Source organism: Hippoglossus stenolepis, chromosome 19, assembly GCF_022539355.2.
Source record: "Hippoglossus stenolepis isolate QCI-W04-F060 chromosome 19, HSTE1.2, whole genome shotgun sequence".
In the NCBI taxonomy this organism is placed as follows: Eukaryota; Metazoa; Chordata; class Actinopteri; order Pleuronectiformes; family Pleuronectidae; genus Hippoglossus; species Hippoglossus stenolepis.
The window spans coordinates 9,069,416-9,092,804 of record NC_061501.1 but is presented as its reverse complement, the minus strand read 5'-3'; the positions used below and the strand labels follow the sequence as shown (position 1 = coordinate 9,092,804).

Sequence of the window (23,389 nt, the reverse complement as noted above, 5' to 3'; positions counted from 1 at the left end):
CCTGGCTCTGCCTGGCTCCTTTTCTAAGTGAACGCTGGTCTGTGTGAGGACGGGTGAGAAATAAGGGTCACCACTGTTATTGTGAGGTCAATTCACAAGGCATGCACAAAAAGAGAACATACAGGAAAATACAAATTAACTCATGAGAGATGTAACACTTGCAGTGACCCAGCTTCTTCATTACACATGACTATTAATAAAGGATAAACAGACAGGGCCACAGGAAGAAAGGGGATGAAGAGTAGCTGCAGAGGGAAAGAGGTGCAGTACAGAGGGAGATGAAGAAAAAGACTGAGAGAAAAAAGAAGGAGAGAAAGACAGGGCGCTCTATAGAAAAAGAGAGACCCAGCAGTACTGGTGAAATATCGGCCACTCTATCGTTGTGGTGACAGGGGTCACTCTGGGAAAAGGAAATCAATGCTGACAGCAATGACTCACAGGTCAACACATTGCCCTGTATGTGTATGTGTGTGTGTGTGTGTGTGTGTGTGTGTGTGTGTGTGTGTGTGTGTGTGTGTGTGTGTGTGTGTGTGTGTGTGTGTGTGTGTGTGTGTGTGTGTGTGTGTGTGTGTGTGTGTGTCTTAAGTACGAGCCTGTGCATGTCTGTGTATTAATTATGCATATGCTCATGTTGAGTATGTGTCCGTGTGCCACTGTGTGTTTGTGCATATGTAGGATACAGGGTCATGAAATACGAATGAAAATATACTCACATGAACACACAAAAAACATCCAAATAAGGAGCTGATGCAGATGGAAGGATGAGTCTGAAACCATCAAAGGCGAAGTTAATATTTGATGCAAGATGTAGGCAGACACCACTTTGGTTTCGGTAGGTAAATGTGTGTTTCTAAAACACAGGAATATCATCTCTATTGCAGCCCCAAAGAGAAGCACCTTCTCAGCGGGCCTTCCTGGTGGATAGCAGCTAGTTAGCATAGCTAGCATCGATAGCATAGCCATGACATGCTTTGTGTAGACTGCATCAAAAATAAGATAAAGCCGTGCAAACAAATATAGTGTTGTAGTTGTATTGTTGGACCAAAATTAAAGCCGAATCCGAAGTTGGACTGATCTGACCGTGTGTTCTCATATAATAATGCAGTGGTGATTCTAGAGCATTTAATGGGTCGGACCATCTCAAGATGCTCTTTACTCATTCATTTTAATGTACTGATCATTTTAACAATAATTGTTTGTATGGTTTTTTTTCAGTGGAATGTTAATTGATATAAAAAAAATATATAAAAAGCCAAAGTAAGAGTAGTTATTGACTAGTTGTGTGTCCTCTACATATAAATCTGGTCACTGAGCAAAGACACACAAACAGACATAAACACAGAAGACAAATAACCCCTTTCTCCCCCAATCATAAAACATTCACATTCCAATGCAACCCCAGCGTGACAACGAGAAGACCCAGCACACGCAGAGGTCACTAACTATTATTGGTAGGCTGTGTGTGTGTTTGGGAGTGTGATTATGTGTGTGTGTGTGTGTGTGTCTATGTATGCATGCCTTATATACCCTTGGGTTAGCAGGAGCTACGACCTGCTTACATTATTAAGGTGAGTAGTAGACTGTGTTATGTATGCCTAAACAGCCAGTCAATTCATTGCCGATGCAATTCCCTAAGTACATGAATAAGCACACGGCTTCCTCTCATTCTCTGCCTCTCTGAACTGTAAAGGAGAGAAAATATTGGTGCGGTGCATAGCGCGTCAGATAAATCAGAAACGGGAGCAAATTAATAATAAGGAATAAAACAACATTAGCTGATTAAGTATGTATGGCGGAGTGGCAGCTGTAATTTACAGGCAGCTGGGTTTGGTGTCCGGAATAAGGTCTCATTACAGATCACAATGTGTGTGTATGTGTGCATATAAGTGAGTGTCCAACCGGTTAGTAATCCGTCACCAGTGGTCTCAGCTTTATGAAAAGACCTGCAATCTATGATAATGAGCCCGGTGAAGGTTATGACCACGGTAAACTCATTTGTTAGAGGGAAGGCTTACGTGTGTGTGTGTGTGTGTGTGTGTGTGTGTGTGTGTGTGTGTGTGTGTGTGTGTGTGTGTGTGTGTGTGTGTGTGTGTGTGTGTGTGTGTGTGTGTGTGTGTGTGTGTGATGAGTAATATACCTATACCATTAAAGAGTGGTAAGGAATATAATATTAAGGCAGTGGTTTTCAAACTGGGGGTCACAGAGCCACAGCAGTGGGGGTGTGGAGGAGGGAAAATATGGAGTGAATGTTGAATGAATGCAATTTATGTAGGGAAAATATACCAGCGAGTTTGCTGATGATACTGTGCTGACCTTTATTTCCCTAAACATTCAAATTGGACGCCTTTTTTATTTGCTTTCCCCTTTTGTTGTTGGTGTTTGCGGGGTGGGGGTGCTGAATCTTTTGCAGGGGGCATGCTGAAGGAAGTTTGAGAGCCACTGTTTTGAGGTAATTCAGCCGAAAGCTGCGAGAGTGAGAGTGAAACAGAGGGCGCATTACACAAATGTTGCATCACATCAGTTTTCTGACTCAGTTTTTAGACAAACAGAACAGGCAGATGCAATACATCCTTACAGAAGGGGTTCTGCCTCATCTCCAGTGGAGAAGGAGAGGATGTGGAAAATAGTCACATAAATAATGTCACAGGGACCTGTTCACTAGTTGACCCTGCAGAAAAGAAAGCAGTATAGTAGTATTAGTAGTAGTAAGCTGCTTTCATATCTTCCAGACAATTTCCAGTGGGACTGTAAGTAAGAATGCAAATGTCCTAGTCAGTTGCTTTAGACATTTTGCGTACATTTTTCTGCTCTCATAAAAAAATGTGAGTGAGCCCGTGTAAGAAAATGTCCAGTAAATTCACTGTGATCTAATGTGCGTGTTGATATCACATCGTCTGAGGACGAGAAAGAGGTGTCATACATGAGGACGACATCGGCAAACATGTCAACTTGGAAAGACAACGAGATACAACAGCTTTTGGCGATAAAGGTCGAAGGCTGTGTCGATCCACAGTGGAGTTGATACATCATGGCCTCCTGCACACTCTACCCAGACGCCACTCCTCACATAAATGTTCCAAACATTTCCCTGTTCTTGTGAACGCGTCTGACCCCAACAATCTCCTGCTGTGTACTTCACATGGGAAAGGCAAACTCCAGAAAATGTCCAATTTTCCAGACATTTTGATGTATGAAAACAGCTCAATTAGCAGACAGAAAAGTAATAGTTGCAGATATACAAGGAGAAATAGCAGACGTACTTCGAGTCATGGCAGGACTAGTGATATAAAAAGTAGAAATAGTAGAAGCACCTCTATTGTAAGACAGCAATAAACTAAGTAAACTTATTACAGCAACAGTCATTAACAGAATCGCTTCACTCTTTCCCTTCTCTGTCCCTGTACTCTCTTTCCTCTCTCCTCTGTTCCCTTTTTCTTTGTTTCCAGCCTCATCACATTGTCTTGTCTCCTCCTGTCTCATTCACTTGCCCCTCACCCACGTATCCTCTTCCCTGCTCTTTTTTTTTTTCCTCAGCCCCCCCCCCACCTCACTTTCCCTTTTTCTTGATTCTTTTCTATCTGAAAATAGCCGTCCATTTACGCAATCATTCCATTTTTCCCTCTACCCTCCGCTCCTTTTGTCTGGAGCTAGGTCAACTGAAAGCAACAGAGGAGAAAAAACAAAAGCAGGAACGTGTGTGCGTGAGTCACCAGATCACAACAGAAAGCAAGGGATGGAGAGGAAGAAAACAGGATAATGCAACTCATGGTGACGGTGATTGGAAGGGGCATGCCAGTGTCTAGTTCTCCTATGTCGAGGCTTGCATGTTTAGAGTGAGTGTGTACTAAAAATGAACTTTAATTTTGTCCAGCTTGATGTAAGTGTAATACAGTGATACAGCCATGATAATAGTTCTCCAGGAACGAACTGAACTCTACTACCTCACACTCAAGGCTATTTTCTGTGTTATATCACATCAAGTGCACGGGATGACTTAGATATAAATAAACGGAATACTCACACAATTTTTCATTCCATTTCTAGTGTGGCATACTCTGAGATCTCTCTGTGTGGAGGTATCGTGTTCTCCCCCATGTTGAGTTTTCTGCAGGTAGTCCAGCTTCCTCCCACAGTCCAAAGACATGCAGATTGGGGTTAGGTTGATTGGAGACTCCAAATTAACTATAGCGTGATGTTGTTTGTCTCTGTATGTTGGCCCTGTGATACGCTGGCAAACTATCCAGGTTGTATCCCACCTCTTGCTTTACAGCAGCTGCGTTTAGCTCCAACTCCCGCCACGACACCCAAAAGGATTGACGAATGGATGGAGCGTTCTAAATATGAATCTTCCCAAATATAGTTTGTCCTGTCTGTGCAGTCAATAGAGCAAGTGTTGCATTTACAACAGGAAGACTTGATTGAACAGGCTTAAGTGATCATGTTTAAATGTTTTCATACGGTCAGCATCTTCGGAAGCAAAACATTTACTGCGACACAAAGTCACTGCAGAATGATTGTGAGGCTATAGAGCCACGGTGGCATATGTTGCCAGGTTTACACGTTATGCAAAACAGTTGCACAATAAACTTTTTTTATTGAAGAAGAATTTTTACACTCAGCAAATGATGCTCTACAGAGCTAGTATGTTGCTACACAGCAGGCTCATGCCACAAGAAACTGCAAAACAATTCTTAAAGCATTCGCATGAACTGTATGTCTGTGAATATTGATTATCTGTCTTTGTTTTTACAATCAATCAATTTTTTTCCTAGTTTTATTGGTTGACAAAAAAGTGAGAAAAAAATTACGAATCACAATTTCCCTGTTTGTTTTTTCTGACCACCCGGAAATACCCAATATTCACTTTACAGATATAACACTGGGAAATTTAAATCATCACACACTAACCTGGAACCAGCACATTTTTATTTAATGACTTACTTTAATCAGTTAATAAAATAGGAGAATCATTTGCTGTCAGTTGCCGTATCGATGAATCGCTGTTCATTTTCATACCAATTGGTGCATTGAATGTTTTTTCTGTAAAAGTTCTGTCTGCCACACATTTGTTTCCTTAGGATAAAGCTGAAACGACATGATTACCATACAGGTTAGAGAGCCACAGTTGTCCCAGTGTATCAGATGGACTGGTTACAGTTCCATCCTGTGGCTGATATATTAACAAAGGTTTACAAGGGCAGAGCACTACATATGTAAGTTTGGCCTTATGGCTGACCTTACAATGCACTTAGTATCCTGCGCGGGGAGTAATGCTGCAGCCACTCCTACAAGCCATTTATTCCAGCTAACGACGGTCAAGCACTCATAAATCAGCATTAGGAACCTCTTTGGCCCTCTCTCTCTCTCGTTTAGTTTCCCCTCTCTCTGGCTCCCTCCTTTCCTCGGAGATTCTCTCTCTCTCTCTCTCTCTCTCTCTCTCTCTCTCTCTCTCTCTCTCTCTCTCTCTCTCTCTCTCTCTCTCTCTCTCTCTCTCTCTCTCTCTCTCTCTCTCTCTCTCTCTCTCTCTCTCTCTCTCTCTCTCTCTCTCTCTCTCTCTCTCGTCTTCTTGTCTTTGCCCTTGTCCACTCATTTTTAAATTTTATCTCTCACATTTTACGATCTTCAAACTTACACCTCCTCTCATCCCAACTTTCTCCCTCTTTGTGCATGCCCAGCTCATCTTCTTTCTGTTGATCTCATTCTCTTATTTATTTTTAATTAAAGAGTTTCCTATTCTTCTGTGTCTCACTTTCTTGTCCTTCCTTACTCTTCACCTTTTTTCCCAACCTTCTTGTTGTTTACGTATCTCCCCTCCAACCCCCTACCATCCATCCTCTTTCACCCTTTTCCTTCGGAGAATTCCTTTCCCTGCAGATAGAGACGGTGTCCCTGAGATGTCTAACCTGGTATTGGCACCTCTATTGATTTTAATTAAGCTAATTAGTTCATTATTCCAAGGATCAAATGGGGGCATCCATTACCGCATAGAGAGAGACTGCGGGCTGGTGGGGGTCTGAGAGGGTGGGGGCAGTGGAGTTAATATGGTAATGAAGACGATCAATTATCACTCACAGCAAAGTCATTAACAGCAGCATTAGCATAGTCAACCATCGCAACCCTCTGACCTCCCTGCTCTCTCATTCTCACACTCCGGCTCTCCCTGCGAGCAGCTGCTACACAAGCAAATGTATATACGTGTGTGTGTGTGTGTGTGTGAGGGAGGGAGGGAGAGAGAGAGAGAGGGGGTGATAAAGGTCACAAAGTTCAGGGATGGTTATTAATGCAGACCAGAATTGAGTTAACACATTTTCTCGTTGACTCGAGCAGAGCAGTCACCACAGAGGGTCCAGCCAGGTTTGGAGCGGAGTTCTTTCCCTTCCCGGTTATCAATTACAATGCTTGGACTTTGCGTATTGGCCAACACAGAGTATTAATCAGATACCTGTGTATTTTAATATATAACAACTTGTAGAAGATTGTTACAGCTGAATGCTACTAATAGAAGTGACGATTGCTATCATTGTTTTTGGCCTGGCTCAGGTTAAACCCTTCAAATCAATATCACGATTATTTCAAACTTGTATCTCGATTATGATTAATGAATGATTATTTAATGCCGCGCCACCGCAGCAACTGTTTATTTTATTTTTTTGTGCAAAACATGAGTAGTATATGTACCAGTCTTTCCAATTCTGTTTTTAATCAGTGATAGAAATAAATTATGTGAATAATGCTAGTAAAACTAATAGCATAATCTGGATATTGTGTCGCTTCTGCCCCATGAAATCCAATTGAAGCTGCTCTTAATGCTCCTTGAAGCGTGGCTGTGAGGCTAACCATCTGTTTGAATTCAAAAAAGTTGTGGTGATTCTGAAAAAAAAAAGCCTCTGTTTTCATCCAACAGTTACAACATTACTTATATACTTCTTTTATGTACTGTTTTGCTGACAGTCGTGGAGGCAAAATGGGTCTTGAGAGAGCTACTACAGAGGGGGCTCCGCATGACAGGAAAAATTACGTTCTCATTAGCATGAATTAAGTCATGAGACCAATTTTCTCATTTGGTTCCAGAGCCTTAAGATTTTAATAGCCCCCGTTCTGTGGTTTATGGGGAATGTCATAAACAGTCACTTTGTGAATCACACAAAGAATGGAGACTCTTATCACAGCTGGAGACATTCCCAGCATTCGGTTAGCAAACACAGTTGACACTTGTTAAAACCTGTTTTTCTTCCCTTCTCAGATATGAAATGAGACAAGATAAATTAGGTCTTATTTGATAACCCTAACTTTTATAAACAAGGAAACCAAATGACTAAATGACTCCGAAAAAATGTGTTGACTAATGTGCGGGTGTTTTGACTTTGTCTGGTATGGAAATAATTGGAAAATTGTGTGGGAATGAGATGACAGGTTGAGTGGATCAAAGAGAGGGTCATTGATCCCAAATGATCCCTACTGATCTGTTCTGATCTACACTGATCCCCCTCAGGCCTTCACAGCACCCCATACTGCACTGCAGGCCAGGGGCCAAACCCTGGGTATTAAATGTGCACCGCGCAGACAAACACACACACACAGATTTGCACAGCGTGCACATAATGTACAAATAAAGTGTACCAAATTGCCCATTAAAGGCAGATCAGCAGAAGAAAAAAAAGACAGCAGAATATATGGAATAAGACTCACGTCAAGGTTGTGCAGGTGTCCGGTTTGCTGGAGGAGCTGTGTAATGGAGTTCATGCCTGACCTCAGATCTCTGAGATGATCACTTAGCTCTAGGTTGGTCCTCTGTTGATTCAGGTCCTACAAAGAAAAACATTGAGAGATAATAAATGATTAGAGCCACAGGACTGACAATGAGGAAACATTTGACCCTCCACTCAACCTGCTTAATAGTAAAAGACTTAAGGCTGGGCTTAGCTAGAAAAGAGCGGACATGTTTTCCTACCATGTCAGGAATTTACACAAGGGGGCCTAAATTATTAGTAGCAAATTCTTGAGTTGACATCAGAAGGCAAACATCTGAGTTAGTGGCTGTAGACATTTTCAAGAACCTTTCCTGCCAGTTCCCGAACAAAATGTCCAAAACCAATGGAGGCAAAACTGAAAAAACAAAAAAGAAGACAAATATCTCAGGATGAAAAAGAGGTGAAATACATGAAGAGTGCACAGATGAAGATTTCAACTTTAAAAGACAACAAGGCGCCACCCCTCACCTGAATGTTCAGGACACAAACTGCTGTTGCATTCTTCAAATGTGAAAGGCAAACTCCATAAAAATCTTAACCCAATTCTCTGGACATTTACCAGAGTTCACGTCTGCAAATGGCTTTAGACAGACCCTCGACTAACTCTTATCTGCACAAGTCCTGACCAATCAATCTTCCTGCAGGCTATTGTAAGCGGGGCAAAAACATGGTGATATAACCTGATAATGGTTTGACCATGGCCATTTATGTTTTCCTAATTGTACGTCTCAAATTAAGCGTGAGTGCTTTATCCATCTTGCAATTGTCATTGAAACCTAAAATTGGCAACCATCTGGCCAATAAAAGTGTCTTTAAGCAAGATACTGAATCCCTGCCAGCTCCAGAAGTTGCTCTGTAGCTGCCCCTGTGCCTCTGACCTGCCTGGAATAAAGCTAGCAGGAAAAGAAAAAAAACTTTTCTACAGGGATCAATAAAGTAGCGGTTTTATTGCATTTTATGATTACTAATCCTTAAGCTGCCAAAATGACTGTCCAATGAGAGTATCACCGGGAAGATTGAAGGAAATGACTAAATGGAAAGTTTCCCCATTGGTTTTCCAACTCCAAACTCCTCAGAACTAATAATAATGCTTTTTATTGTAACTGAATGACACAAAGAAAGTTCAGCATTTTCCGTACGTTTTTTCCCTGGCTGGAACTCAAGCAAACCATAGCAAATAAAGAGTGATACTGGCAAGAGGACCACAGGGACTGGGAGTCTACATCTTAATACGGATTATCAATGCTGTTTTAGAGCCCAGCTCCCACTGGAATAACCATAACCACCATTCATCTACATACAGAATCCATAAAAACTACTTCACAAGACCCTACTTGAAAGTGAATATAAAGACCTTGGTCACGTTGTATTAAGTTTTAAATTAAGTTCTAACCTCGTTGGAGCAACAATTCAGTGAGATTGACCAAGATAGTGGTGTCACAGGTGTTAGCAGTACAGCAAACATTCTTCCCTAATAGTTGGCTAAACTTCCAGATGCTAAAGGAATTGTCCCACAGCCCACTTAAAGTTAACTACAGGTTAAGACAGATGTTCGGCCTTATTCACGGAGTACCGTTTGATGACATGACGTCTGCCCATGGATGACAAATAAACAACAGGCTAATTGCAGCAGTCTAGAACAGAGAAAACAAGCCTTGGATTTCATGACATTACGACCACGAAACTAACTCTGCTCAGTGTCCATTACAGTTCATCCCCATTGTGCATCAACAAGGCCATACACTACGATTCAATCAGACGTGAGCCCAAGCTCCCATTACAGAGCTCACTGCATCGTTTACATGGTGGAACGGGCCATAAGTAGCTCTAAATGCTCTTCATTTGATTGGATTTCACATTATGGACATCGGAGCAGAAACACAATGTTGTCCCCAACTGCCCTAATAGACTGTTGAGTGAGGCAGTCCATTTGTTTGTATTTGTTTACCAATCGGGGCTCCGAAAACACACAAAGTCATTCAAGGAGGGTGAAAATGGAGATTCGAAAGCCCGGAAGACAGTTCAATGGCAGGGCTGCAAACTATTACGTTCCCTCTCGTCGTTTGTCTTCAGCTGTCAAAAGAAACTGTTGTTGTCACGAACAATCAGTTTTACAAACTTTCCTTCACCTATTTCCCCTTTATGTGTAATTTTGTAATCTACAAAAGAGCAAAACAAATTGGCACAGAGTCTAAAATTGCATTGCTTTTAACACATCTGAAAGCTAATAAAGGTCTTGGCCATTTTCACCATTCACTAAAGATGTATTGTGCTATAGTTTGCAAGAAACATTAATATTGTACAGCCTATTCAGTAAAGACATCTGAGAAAGCCCTATGGAAGAGAGGCTGTGGCGATGCTGGTATTTTTTTTGTTGCTGAAGCAATGCCAATACCAATAAAATTAATAAAAAATGGACATGCTTTGCAGTGACCTTTGTGACCAGTATAGAGAGCACACAAAGCTGGCCCCCTGACCTTCTCCATAATAGCAGACAAGTACTTTGGTGTATAAAAGGACCATAATTACTTTTCTGTGTGCAAAACCTAGTCAAAAGAGTGAATATTGGCCATAACTGAAATGGAACAATACCTTAAGGTCACTACATCAAGTGGTGATGATGTCTTTATATTCCTGCTTTGCGCTGATGCAAACTTGGGAAAAAAATGAATTAAGAAAGGTAAAGGAAAAACACTTTGTTGGAGCATGTTTTTTTTGCACACGGCTTTCCACCTCCAGTCCATTCAGAATGAATGCTAATTTGTAGTTTCCTCCAGAAAACGGTTGGGGCCACAAGCTTAGAATATAATTATAGAGGCCCTTCTCTGCTCAACTCCTTTTTTTCAGTTTACACGCAGCTTATCCTTAAGAGTTCACTCTATCTTAAACACCAGGTCTCAATAAAAACAAACTTTTTTTGCCTTTATTCTTTTATACAGAAACTTCTAGCATGACTCCGTGCTTGTCCTAACTTTAGCCATAATTCTATAAAATTATATTATTCTGTCTTAACAATAAATTTTCCTTGAATTTACTGTTAACCATATTCAGTGTGATCTCAGATGATTGGATTCTGTGAAGTCAAAGGGACCTTGGCCTCGAGTAGTGCACACAAACAAAGCATCCTGGAGACGATGGTTCTGCACAATGGGGGAAAAAAGCAAAGAGCTGTTATTCTTTATTTTTTTTCTCTCTCTCGGTTTCTGTCTTTTGAATTCATTCTTATTACTGTTGTGCTCATGTTAGGTGATGGTTGTCTATAGTGTTTATGAGTACACATTTCATTCTATTGACATTTGCGTCTTTACTTATTGGATAAGACCAAATAAATGTCCCTGGTTAAACAGGAAGGTGATATGTATGTACATTTATTTGTGTATATGCTGGAGGAAAAAAGTTGGTTTTGCATTCATGTTGCTAACATAAAAACAAGCACATGGACAAATTACCCTGATTTGTCTTTTACTTTTTCTAGAGCTTATAATTAATTAATGTACTAAAATATTTATGTTCTAGCACACGCAATGAGAGCCATGGGCGTGCCTCAGAATAAACTGTGCCTATCACAATATCTCCAAACTTGTGTTTTTACAACCACTCAAAATGTTTTTCAATTAATGTTACAGGCATGTACAATAATATTCTGTGTAATATCCCTCTAGATATATTCTACACCTCTTCATGTATTGAAACCCTTCGACATTAGTCTTTTTCTTGATGAAACAAAAATCTGTTAAGGAAATAAATACCATAAAGATTTCTCAAAATTTGTATAAAATACAAGAATATCAAAGGAAAAAAATGCTGATGTATTTGGACTTACTACCTTGTTAAGTTGAAAGGAAATAAAAAATATTTTGAAAATCTTACATCAAATATAGCATCAGAGGTGCACAGCTTCATCACCGATTTAGAAAGGTTGTGGTCAGCTTCCATCTGCAGTTCCTCAATGGTCTGAACCAGCACCTGGTTCTGGTCTGTGAGGTCATTCACGTAAGTCTGCAGGAGGTCCTCTTTCTTCTGAAGGAACAACAGCACAGCAGGGTCAAAATGTGGTTTATTTACTGCATTTTAACAAGGTGACAGCAGAACCAAGAAGGTTTTCTTTTCTACAAGACTCACAAATGAATGGCAAACAAAATCCATCGTTTACACGTAATCTGTGCATCACAAATAGCAGTCAAACATAAGGGCTACTGACTGGCCAAATAGGTTTGCAGGAGAAGAAGATTACGATTTCACCACTGTCTGTTTGTGTGTTGGTTGTTGTTTGGTTTTTTTGTCACAAGCATTACGCAAAAATCGTAAGGATGGACATGGGCCAAGAAATAAACCATTTCATTTTTGGTGTGGATCTGGACCAACGGGCAGCTGTAGACTTTTTTGTCACTTTCTTTAACATTCTAGTTTAACATGCTTTGAGTGGAAACTAATTGTACTTTTCATCAACAGTAGTAATAGGAAACATGTCTGTAAAATGCTCAGTGACTAAGTTTTTAGAATTTTTCCTATAATATCCACTGATTGCAAATAGATCGCAATACACCAATTTATAGTTATGCTTAGGCCACTAAACTAGTTGGTTAAGGAGTAAATAATCAAGTGTGGGTAGGGACACAGATCTGCGTCTACAGTGTTGAAATCAAACAATGAACCCATAATTCACCCACTAAATTGCTCACTGTGCAATAACTAAATAAAAATATGCAATAAATCCCTTTATTGGGAATTTATTTCAGTATCAACATCGTTACATGAGGCTGAGATGCAGAGACAGTATATCATAATGTTATACTCTCACCTGCCAAATCTCTGTTTTTGAAATTAATACATAATTTTCCCCAAGCTTCATCATAACTCAAAGTGATGTCATGTATCACTTTGACAGACACACAAGTGAAAGAGCAGGGCCTCACAGGGGAAACATTAGAGCTCCCGAGACAATCAGGAAAACAGAATCTGAAAATGTATGTTTTATTTAGCTGTATCTAACCCTTGTGTCTTTAGGGTATTCCCACTGAGATGAAGACTCTAATTTAAAAGGGAGATTCAATGGATGGGGAGTCAATAGTCCCACTGGAAAGGTTGTGATTCTCTTACTTAGGGAAAAAAACACACACATCTGAAGACAGCTAGCTGTTACTGTGGTGGGGGTGGAAAGATCCACTGCTGATCTAACAGTTAACCATACTTTTACATAACACTTACACCAGCTTTAATGTCTACTGTGGTCAGTTTTAACTCGTTCTACATACACATGGTTAATTATCTATCCATGTTTGTTGTTTGCTGAAAAAAAAAAGATTTACTTTGGGCTGGGGTATTGTATTGAGATGGTTTTCAAACTGAAAACATATTTTTACTTTCCAAAACCAAACCCAAGCCATAAACCTGCTTGTGCACTTGTTCCATTGCAGTTGCCAACACATACAATTATTTCAGCTCTGTTAAAGGAGAGAGCAACTTGAGTTTCTTTTGCCTTGGAGGAGCATCTGTGTTCACAAGTAGCTGTCCCCTCAAACTAAAAAAGTCAACAAGCAGTTTATACAATCCCCTGACGCATAATTTCACACTGTTGTATAGCTTCAGGGAGAGTCATTTTACAAAGATGGTAGATGTGACAGTGTCTAAGATCACATTCTAGGGTTGAATAGAATATATCTTAAGGTATGAAGATTAAAATGGAGCCATAAAATTCTAAAATGAATATTTTTTGGCAACTGCCATAGCTCATAAGAAAAACAGCATGTATGGATTAACATCATGAAACCTGCAGTGGGTTCATGGATGTATGGCCACTTCTTTTTCAATGGACAAGCTTTCTGATTAACTGTGCACATCAACCTTTTTCGGACCTGGGAGCTCCTGGGTTCGAAACACATAACCTTGTTAGGCAGGCCCTCAACTGGGGCCGGCTAACCGAAACCCATCTCCGAAACCTTGTTACACTTGCTTTGATGCAAAGCTCAGCTCACACAGGCTACATCCAGCGCCTAAATGATGTCACATGACAATCCTGATGATTAGAAACCTCTCTTTTTTAAATATGAGGGTGGATTTGTGTTCCCGATCTCTGCCGCTCAGATGGAGACATAATGCAATTTGCCACCTGTTACAAGTGCTGCGGCTTTATGAAAGCACCCCTGTGCTTCCTACTGTCATTTGTCTGACACGACAGAGGTCATCTCCTGATGTCCGAGTCACGGTGAGCAGGATGCTCTTTGATTTGTATTGGATGGATGATAACTTAATGGCAACTGATGTCGGTAGAAGACAACATCCTGAAGAGACTTTGGGTCTGAATGGGGTCCTCAATATTTCTTTTTTTAACAACTGTAATTTATGCTATTGACTGGAACCATGAACACAAGCCAGGATCCTCTGAAGGCTGCAGAGTTTCCCCTGTTAAATGAACTGTGGTTCAATTTCAGTGTTGAGGTCTTTGAACACCAAGTCCTTCTTTTTCGAATGCATTTTTTTTTAATCATCGTCCAATAAAAAATCATCACGCAGACAAACTGAGTCCGATGGATTTTATTATTTTATTTGATCCAAAAATTCAAAGTGAGAGATAAAATGGAGTTGAGCAGTTAAGATGATTTCGTAGTCTTTTCACTTCTTGAAAAAAGAAAAAGAAAACATTGGGTCCATCCAATCCTGAAAACCCAACAAGAACAAGGAGGATTTTATTTCTGATCAAGGAGCTGGAAAATGATCCCGATCGTCTGTTTCAGGATGTCAGGGGTCCAGTTTGATACATTACTAGCAGAGCGGGTCGTGTTGGAGTTGGCGCTGAGAGATGTTGAAGAGCAATTACTACTTTTTTTTAAAAACTGCAACGAAGAAAAGAAAGACATCGTCCCCGTTCGTTTCTTTAACTCAATTGCAAAATGGCGGCGAGTCAGCCGGAAATATGCTGCTAGGATACTCGTCTACGCATAGGCTACATCGAAGAAGCATGAGTTTGGCTTTAAAGAGAAAAGCTGCTATATAAGTTCAAAGCTTCTATGTTTACTTTGATGGTACAAACAAGTGTGACAAGATGCTACACGGTCCAAAGTTAGTTCATTACCAGTATAACATGTGATCTTCTGTGTAAATGGCCATAATGGCAGCGGTGGGATTCGAACCCACGCCTCCAGAGAGACTGGAGCCTAAATCCAGCGCCTTAGACCGCTCGGCCACGCTACCGTGCACGTCTACCTCCACAAGGTCTGAATTTGTTTCTGGCGTCTCACCTGCAGCAGCTCCTCCGGTGAGAAGCCGGTGTCCAGCTGCAGCCACTCGAGCCTCTGCTCGTGAAGTCCCCTGAACTCGCTCAGGAGCTGCTTCACGTCGCTCGTCCCGGTCGCAGGACTCCGGGGGGCTGGTGCCTCTCCACAGGGGAGGCTCGAACCATCACCCCCGTGTCCCCACCGCTTCCACCGGGCTGCCCCTGACTCCGGCTTTTGGCTCATGCTCGCACACAACTCCCCGACATTGCTTCGAGTAGAGTCCCTGCAGCTGGCCTGTCAACGCTAGCAGGCTAACAAGCTAACGCTGTGTGCCACTGCTCTCTGGTTTAAACCTCAGCTCTGTGCTTCATTATTGGGCTGCAGCCTGTGCACGGTGGGTTTCTGCCATTTTGAGTGCGTGCATGACATGAACTGTGTTGTTTTCTGTGAGTTGCCGTGACTCCACCTGCTGCTCGGTCTCTAGGAGCCGTTTCTACAACGGACTGTCAACGTGTTTTCTCCCCGGCGTTCATTCCTGCACTTTGCCGCTGCGTTTGCACCACGCGATCCCATTGGTCGATCCGGTCCACGGCGCCTCGTAATCCCGTCGTTCCGGCGCACCATTGGTCACTTCTCCATGCGAGGCGGGGTTTGTGTTTGACAACCCGGAAGTGCTGTTTTGTTTTCGTTGCATCCGGGAAGCGCTGGTGTGTCTCTGCCTTCTTCTGGAGAGAAATGGGTAAATATGTACGAGCTGTGTTGTTTTAAAAAAGCAGCCAAGTCTGTATTCATTCATTTAATACCCCTGTTTTCACACAGGAACCCGAGAAGCGACACGTCTGCTTCGTTTAAACGATTTAAAGGCTGGTGTTCGCCTCCTCGCTCATGTGTTGCGTTTCTACTTCCATGTTTACTCCCGTTTTTCTACACGTGTGCATCTAAAATCAACTGGATTGTTGTGTGTGTGTGTGTGGCTTAAACGACCCACTGCTGCTATATATATATATATATATATATATATCTACCAGCTGCTACTTTGATGGCAAAGCTGTGACTGTGTGTGTTCCCCTCTTAAAGTGTGTTCTCCTCCCTTGCACATACTTCCATTATTCCCCCTAAATAATCAGCGCCATGGATCAAAAAACCCTCCTTGCACTGAGATTCAAGGCGAAGTTGATCTCATTGATTTCCAAGTGACGACTCACCTCATTTCTTTCATCCCAATCATCACTGCTCTCCTCTTATCAGCCTCTCGGTTATATCGCTCTCTTCCAGTGGCATTGACTGCGCTGCCCTCACGTACTCCACCAAAAACCTAATCCCCCCGCTGTGATTATCACATAATGCTCTTGCCTTATTATCAAAATGGAGCAGATTTGGGTTTTGTTGTTGTTAAAGACTGATTGGCACGAGCTGGGGGGTGGGGAAATAAACTAAGAGACAATGCATTATGAAGAGAATGTAGAGCGTCTGATTGCACGAAATTGAAGTATAGTTTTGTGCCTCTGACGCTAAACACTTAGTGTAATGAGTTTTTTTTTTTTAGGGAGTCATTGAAGTTAGATTGGGCTGTGATCTTACTCAGGGGTCATAGGGTCATTTTATACAGTTTCCACATGAAGGCGAGTGATAAAGGCAGCAGGGTTATCTGTAAACTTGGAAACAATTCCACCATAGGGCTATAAGTAATGGTTTTATGTATTCTGACTGATGGTGTCAAGGGTATTCAATTTAAAATGTTAAGAAACATAGAAATGTAATCATAAGTGACCAATAATTAATTATCGAATGTGTCATCACATTATTTTCCCTCTTGGTTTCCTTTTCATTTTAGTTCTACTTGCCAGGTTAATAAAGTACCACAATGATAGGAACTGGTAGACATACAGACAAGGTGGGAACACCCACACTGCAAATTAATTGTGATAATTCAGTTCTCTCTAGTATAACAGTATCTTTTTTTCCATATTTGCATTGTAGCAGAACATTCGCAGAGGGTTACTCATTTCTTTGTTACAGGAAATCAACGCATTGAACTTCCAAATTTAAATCAAACAAAACACGTCATGTCATTGGGGCTGGACAGCAACAGTCCAGTTAACCGAACCGATTCAGAGATACACATAAAAGAGGAAGTCACAAAATTAACATTTGGGGATTTGACCTTCACAGCAAATTCTTAAAATCCTCCATCGTGCAGTGGCCTCCACATTCTCATAAACTTTACAGTAGACCAAAAAAAGCAGCTGCCAGTTTAGAAGTTTTGTCACTTCTGAATACATTTTAATTGCTGCACAGATTAAAAAACAGACAATGTTCCCTCTTTTATTAACAACTCCGTTATTCATGCATAAAGTAAAGCAAAGAGATGTGCTGATCAAATATTCCTCAGGATAACACATTTTATTTGCATGAGGTGAGGCCCCAGCGCTTCCTCATTGACTCCTAAGAAAGACACAACTTCGGTTCTCTCATTTATTAGTTCCGCTGTTTCCTCTACATTCATTGTGCTTCTCTGCCCTCTAAATGTTTCATGACTTTTTAAGTTGTTTTTTTGCAAACCCCAGTACTTATTACTCATACAGCCTTAGCATAGTCAACCTTCATACTCATGAAATCAATTAATTCTCTTAAATAATTTACCTTCTGAGAAAACCAGATTAAGCAGAGCACATTTTTTTCCTGTGTCAGATGTGCTGCTCTAACGGATGTGTATTTTTTTGTGTGTTCAGGCATTAACTTGGCCCTTACCCCATGGCTTGGAGGAGTCTTTGGTGATTAGAGAGAGAGGAGAGCCTTGATAACGCATTAGTGTGTGACACACACACACACACACACATACACGCACACACTGCCTGAAGACCCCTCTGTGCATTTGCACACATTCATTTTTCATGAAACAGACTCATAACAATTAGTCTGGTTACCGCCTGGGTAATCTTAGCGTCCCTGTAATGCCTGTGGTCTGCTGTATGACATCACTGTCTTAAAAGTTCTAAATCTGACATTCTCATCCGTTTTCATAGTGAGGACATTAGCAGGCCTTGGCTAATAGGCTCGCGCTCGTTCCAGGCGAAAGAAGGGCAATAAAGTGAGGGGGCGGGAGAGAGAGAGGGGGGAAAAAATGAGACTGGACTGCTCAGAGAAATAAGCTTTATCCACCACGGCTTTTACACAAATTAATTTACATGAGCAAGAGAAGAAAATGTAAAGTTGTAATTCAGCATGCGTTGCCAATGCATTGCCTATTTCTCGCTACAAGCATCATAGAAAGCCAAGTGAACGTTTATGCATTATTTCTGAAAATATATTATGCTAACAACCATAGCTAAGTGCTCAGGAATTTGTGCACTACACCGCGCCAGGAGCTAAATCGAGACATTTGGCCACACAGTTTCCAACTGGAGAGGAATGATAGCCTTGTGAGCGGCTTCAGAGCATTTGTCTGCGGCAGAGAAAGCTAAATGCAATCCCCCAGAGATGCTCCACCTTTCCTGCATCCCCCAGTCTTTAGTCCCCTGCCCTAAACAGCCTCATCCCATCCCTAGACACCAAAGCCAAGGTCAAGAAAAAAAAGTGCAGTCTTCCTCTGTCTACAGGCTTTTCCCTGGGTGCCCGCACCTCCGTATGGCTGAGACGTGTCTGCTTCAGGAATGTTCCCTCCTCCTTTTATTGTGACCGTCAGTCTGAAGGTCAGCTCCTAGGGAGAGGTTTGCGCTTATCTGTTTTTCCCCTCCCTCATTTTTTTCCCCCCTCTCCTCAGCTATCTTTGCCCCCAGTTCCTTTTCTTCACTGTGTCAGTAGACAGTAGCTCAGAGCTCCCAGCTGGGGTTGTTCACGACACGTTGTCTGAAGCGTCAGTCTTCTTTTTCTGTCTCTCCGTCGATCCATCTTCCTGTTGGGTAGCTGTCATTACAGCCCGTTGTCTAGTTTTCAGAGGACCAGGCGCAGCTGGAAGGCTTCAGTCTGATGCTCTGTACACTTTTGTTGCCTCATCTCTCCCTCCTCACACTGGTCATGGCCCCCATTTGCCTTGAAGCAATGTTACACTGTGTTCCCTGTTAGATTGGGTATTGTTGCTGCTGCTGCTGTTGTTGTTGTTGTTGTTGTACTCTGTAAGCTATGGCAGTCAGCCTTGAGTCAGTGTGCTATCTTTGTCTGAACAAGATGCACAGGCTAAAGTAACAAGGAGAGAGAGAAAACACTCATCTGACCTGAATCATAATACCCTTTAATATTCCATGGAAGATGTTTTTGTAAAGCATTCTACACAGCTCTGTCAGAAAAAGCGACACCTCAGACTTTTTAGGTGATTTTTCTGTTGATTTCCAGTGAACTCTTCTAACTTGCCTCCTGCCTCTGTTCGTTGTCAGCTGCCGACTCGCCAAGAGAGGGCATTTTGTCTCCGGGTCGGTTGTTTGGCTGACCCACGAGAGAGTTATGAAGTTGATATATCACATCAGGTGTGTGTGTGTGTGTGTGTGTGTGTGTGTGTGTGTGTGTGTGTGTGTGTGTGTGTGTGTGTGTGTGTGTGTGTGTGTGTGTGTGTGTGTGTGTGTGTGTGTGTGTGTGAATACATCAGAGAAAGCGCCCGTCTGCTTGTATCTCTATACTTTTTGTGTGCAAATGCCGTGCTGGCTGCCCTCTAACACACACCGTGTCAGTACTCTGTAAACACCGGCATTGACTGTGACTTTTGACTATTACATAAGAAACATGGATTTCCAGCTGTCCACGGTAAAAGCCCTGTAAATTCAAATGCTTAATTTTTATAGGCAGCCCGGCATTGACTGAAGTGTCTGCTTGTTATATATTTGCCAAGTGCTGCAAGTCTGAAGGGAAGCTGTCAATAGCAATCCCAGCTATTGATATGGCAGTGGGCAGGAGATGTTACTTGGCCCCCGACTCCGGCATCCCTCTGATCCCTCTACATCATAATTACATTAATATTGACAGACCCTTGACAATAGTCACATTACTATTGATAGGTGGCTGTCAATACCGTGTTTGCCCAAATAAAACATATTCATTCATAACTTGTAAACTGCTCGATAAAAGGCTTTGAAAAGAATATTGGACCCGGTCGGGTTCACTTTCCCGAGAGGGCTGCTGCTGTGACGGGGATTTCCACCACCTGCGTGTGTGTGTGTATAACTATGGACTGATAGATTAACTTAGCTCCGTATTAGAGCTCTGCATAGATCAAGGCTACACTTGACATACATAGAGTCACACACACACACATACACACACAAAGGCACATAATCTGCACATATTCTCCCATCAAGGAAAAACTTTTAGATTACGCTAAACAAATGGAGCCTGTTTGTTGGTGAGCGTACACATGCAGTCTACCTCCGTCTTATTTGAAAAAGAAAAAAAAAATCCAAACTCTACTTCCATCACAGGCGAGGTTCTAGTCACTAAACATGGCAGCATTTCAAATGCAGCTCAATGAATTTGTCACACCTGCTTACTTCAGAGTGAATTCACCCTTTTTTTCATTCATTTGCTAATTCTAACTTATTTGGACGGTGCTCTATTGAAACATCATGAATGCACAGATGGTTCCGCGCACCGCAATAAACCCAAGCGTTGCCACCATATATATTAGAATGTTATTTTTTTCCCCTACCTCCTCGAGATATGTCTAAAGTGACCATCATCCCCTTCGCTTTCAGTCAAAACTGCCATATTTACCCAGCTGAAATCTCTTTTAAAGCCTCGTGACAAATCCTGTTCAGCGAGACACACAAGCCACTGTCAGAAAAGGGGCCTCTCTGTGGCCCTATTGCTCTGCCTCTCCCTTGTGTTAGTTAGTCTTCCACTCCTTAAAGCGTTTCATTTGAGGAAAAGGCCAGATAAAACCAGGGGGAACTGTGAGCAGTTGAGGCGCAGTGGTCCCGTCGTCACAATGGCGAGATCCCATATGGAGGCGACTCTGGGGGGAAGAAAATTGTTCCACATTTGGCAGATGTTTACGGTGTACCAGAGACTGTGCCGTTAGCCTAATCCCTAGTGATGTGATTTGTACACACACCCCTATCTCCAGAGGGAGCAGGCACCAAGAGCCCCTGGGCTTCTCCTCGTGTGTGTGTGTGTGTGTGTGTGTGTGTGTGTGTGTGTGTGTGTGTGTGTGTGTGTGTGTGTGTGTGTGTGTGTGTGTGTGTGTGTGTGTGTGTGTGTGTGTGTCTAAGACCCCCTGCTCCTCTGCATTGCGCCGCTCAAAGGTTGCATTAAGGACGGGTTTTACATGTGAAAAGTGATTTCCGTTCCTATGTATAAAGAAAAAATAACCCTCCTAACAGGATGGGCCTCACCCTGAGGGGCCTCATTCCTCCCAACAACCGAGCTGTCCTCTTAATAGTTCTGCCCCTGTGTTTATTTTGTTCATAACTTCAATAGATCGAGTATGGCTTTACTTATATTTTAAGTTATTTAATAAGGTCATCAGACATTTTAGTATTTTACTATTGGCAGTTTTCGAGAAAAGTCTTTGTCTTTGTGCTCGATATATAAACTGCAAAATTACAGTCACCTGAAAAAAACCTCTTTGTCCTGTATTTTTCCAGCAGGTTTGGAAAACGGGGACAACCAGGAAAGGACAGCTGGAAGCTCTGCTCCAGAAACTGATGCCGAGCCGCAGACCCCAGTGCTGCGCATCACTCAGCTGGATGCCCTCGAGCTCGACTCTGCCCTCGAGCAGCTGGTATGGACCCAGTTCTCCCAGTGCTTCCAGAACTGCCGCCCCGGCCTGCTCACGCCTCTGGAGCCTGAACTGAGGGCTCTGCTCCATCTGCTCGTGTGGAGGTTCACACTCTATTCCAGCAGCACCACCGTGGGCCAGTCTTTACTCAGCCTGCACTACCACAGCACTCTGTCCTCCTCCCCCCGTTACAGTCCTCTGTCCAGCAGGCAGAAGTTGGGTCTGGCCCTGCTCACCGCCGGCCCCCGCTGGCTCCAGGACCGTTCCCATAGCCTGCTGCTGTGTTTGGGTTTGACTTCAGGAGGGCCTGGAGGAGACAATGGTTGGGTCCGTACTTGCCTGACACTTGTTTCTAGTATTGCCCAGCTTGCAGGTCTCCTCAACTTCCTTGTGTTCCTGAGGAAAGGTCGCCATCCTGTCCTGGCTGAAAGGATCACGGGAGCTCAGGCGGTTTTCAGCAAGGCCAGTGTGCACCGGGACATAGACTACCAGTACATGAACCGGGAGCTGATGTGGCACGGCTTCGCTGAGTTCCTCATCTTCCTGTTGCCACTGATCAATACGGGGAAACTGAAGGCAACGGTGTCTTCACTTGTTTTTGGGGGAGAAAGGGCCACTGGGGAGGGAGGGAAGGAAGAGCAAGGGGTGTGGAAGGAGTGTGGCCTGTGCGGAGAGTGGCCCACGATGCCTCATACAGTGGGTTGCCGGCATGTCTTCTGCTACTACTGCATCAAAAGCCACAGCATTGCAGACGCTTGCCTCACCTGTCCCAAATGTGGTGCAGAGGCCGGGCAACCGGAGCCGGTCAGGATGGAGGAGGAGGTGATTGGCAGGCAATGATACGGAGAAGAGTTTATTTTTGAAATTGCATCAGTGAAACAGAAATCAAAAATTGGGTTTTATAATTTCATAGCTATCCAAACTTAATTCAGGGAACAGTCTCAATTACCTATTGCAGAATAATCTTAAAATCTTAATGTTAACAATATTTTGGTTAATTTATCACTGAACAGAACTATATTAAAAACATGAAGAAAAGGATTTTGCTGCGCCTGATCTATCAGCAGCCCTCTTTTTTTTTTTTAAAGATTCACAAGGTCGTCGTGGATGAGTTTATGACTGGACTTCAGTCTTTATGATGTCTGTGCCGTCCTGAACACACATCGACCTGCTATGTTTAATGCATGCGTGCATATATTGACAATCCTCTGGCCCTTCTGTTTCTCCAGCCGGACTTTGGACAGAACTATTTGTCTTTGCTGCACTGGACAGACTACAGAGAACCACACAGAGCATATATTTGATGAGCGAACGTGTTGATTTATGCTCCAAATTGGCTCTGTGTGAGTGTGTGTGTGTGTGTGTGTTTGTTGAAATGGGAATATTTGTTCTGATGAAAAATGCAGAAAGTCAGCTGAATAAATAATGGGAGGAATTTCTGATGCCTCTCATCATTGCCAAATTAGCATTTGTTGTGTATTTTGTGCCTAAATTGTATTTCAACATCATTAAAATTGATAGAGTGCCACCTCTTGGGTGTTTATTTAGTTAAGTGAAGGGGAGAAAGATGAGGGAAAGTTATAACAATCAGCACACTTCTCTCTCGACAGGCCCGGTCGTTCTAACTCCCATTATCCATTTTCACAGCACCCCAACATGCTCAAGATCAAGGGGGCAGCCGGGGGCTTGGATTGACTCACACACACATACACACATGC

At 42.5% G+C, this 23,389-nt stretch overlaps 2 protein-coding genes and 1 non-coding gene across 4 annotated transcripts in view; 1 reads left to right on the top strand and 2 right to left on the bottom strand.

Moving 5' to 3' along the window:
• LOC118098865 (myosin-9) overlaps positions 1 to 15,651 on the bottom strand; it is a 93,905-nt gene extending 78,254 nt beyond the window's left edge. The window contains exons 1-3 of the mRNA XM_035143071.2: positions 14,990 to 15,651; positions 11,622 to 11,771; positions 7,690 to 7,806 (exon numbers count right to left, since the gene is read on the bottom strand). Of these exons, the coding sequence (XP_034998962.2) occupies positions 7,690 to 7,806; positions 11,622 to 11,771; positions 14,990 to 15,208 (486 nt within the window). The 5' untranslated portion in view covers positions 15,209 to 15,651. The remainder of the gene's footprint in view (positions 1 to 7,689; positions 7,807 to 11,621; positions 11,772 to 14,989) is intronic.
• Positions 14,861 to 14,942, bottom strand: trnal-uag. The gene has a single exon. It is a non-coding gene; the product is annotated as a tRNA-Leu (tRNA).
• pex2 (peroxisomal biogenesis factor 2) lies at positions 15,576 to 23,136 on the top strand. 2 transcript variants are annotated; one of them, XM_035143077.2, is made up of 2 exons: positions 15,576 to 15,704; positions 21,538 to 23,136. In XM_035143077.2, exons 1-2 carry the CDS (start codon positions 15,701 to 15,703, stop codon positions 22,509 to 22,511), a joined length of 978 nt encoding a protein of 325 aa, XP_034998968.1. In that variant the 5' UTR covers positions 15,576 to 15,700; the 3' UTR covers positions 22,512 to 23,136. The 2 variants fall into 2 exon arrangements, with proteins under 2 accessions (XP_034998968.1, XP_034998969.1); XM_035143078.2 differs by having other exon boundaries at positions 15,648 to 15,704; positions 21,541 to 23,136.
• Positions 23,137 to 23,389: the final 253 nt, after the last annotated feature.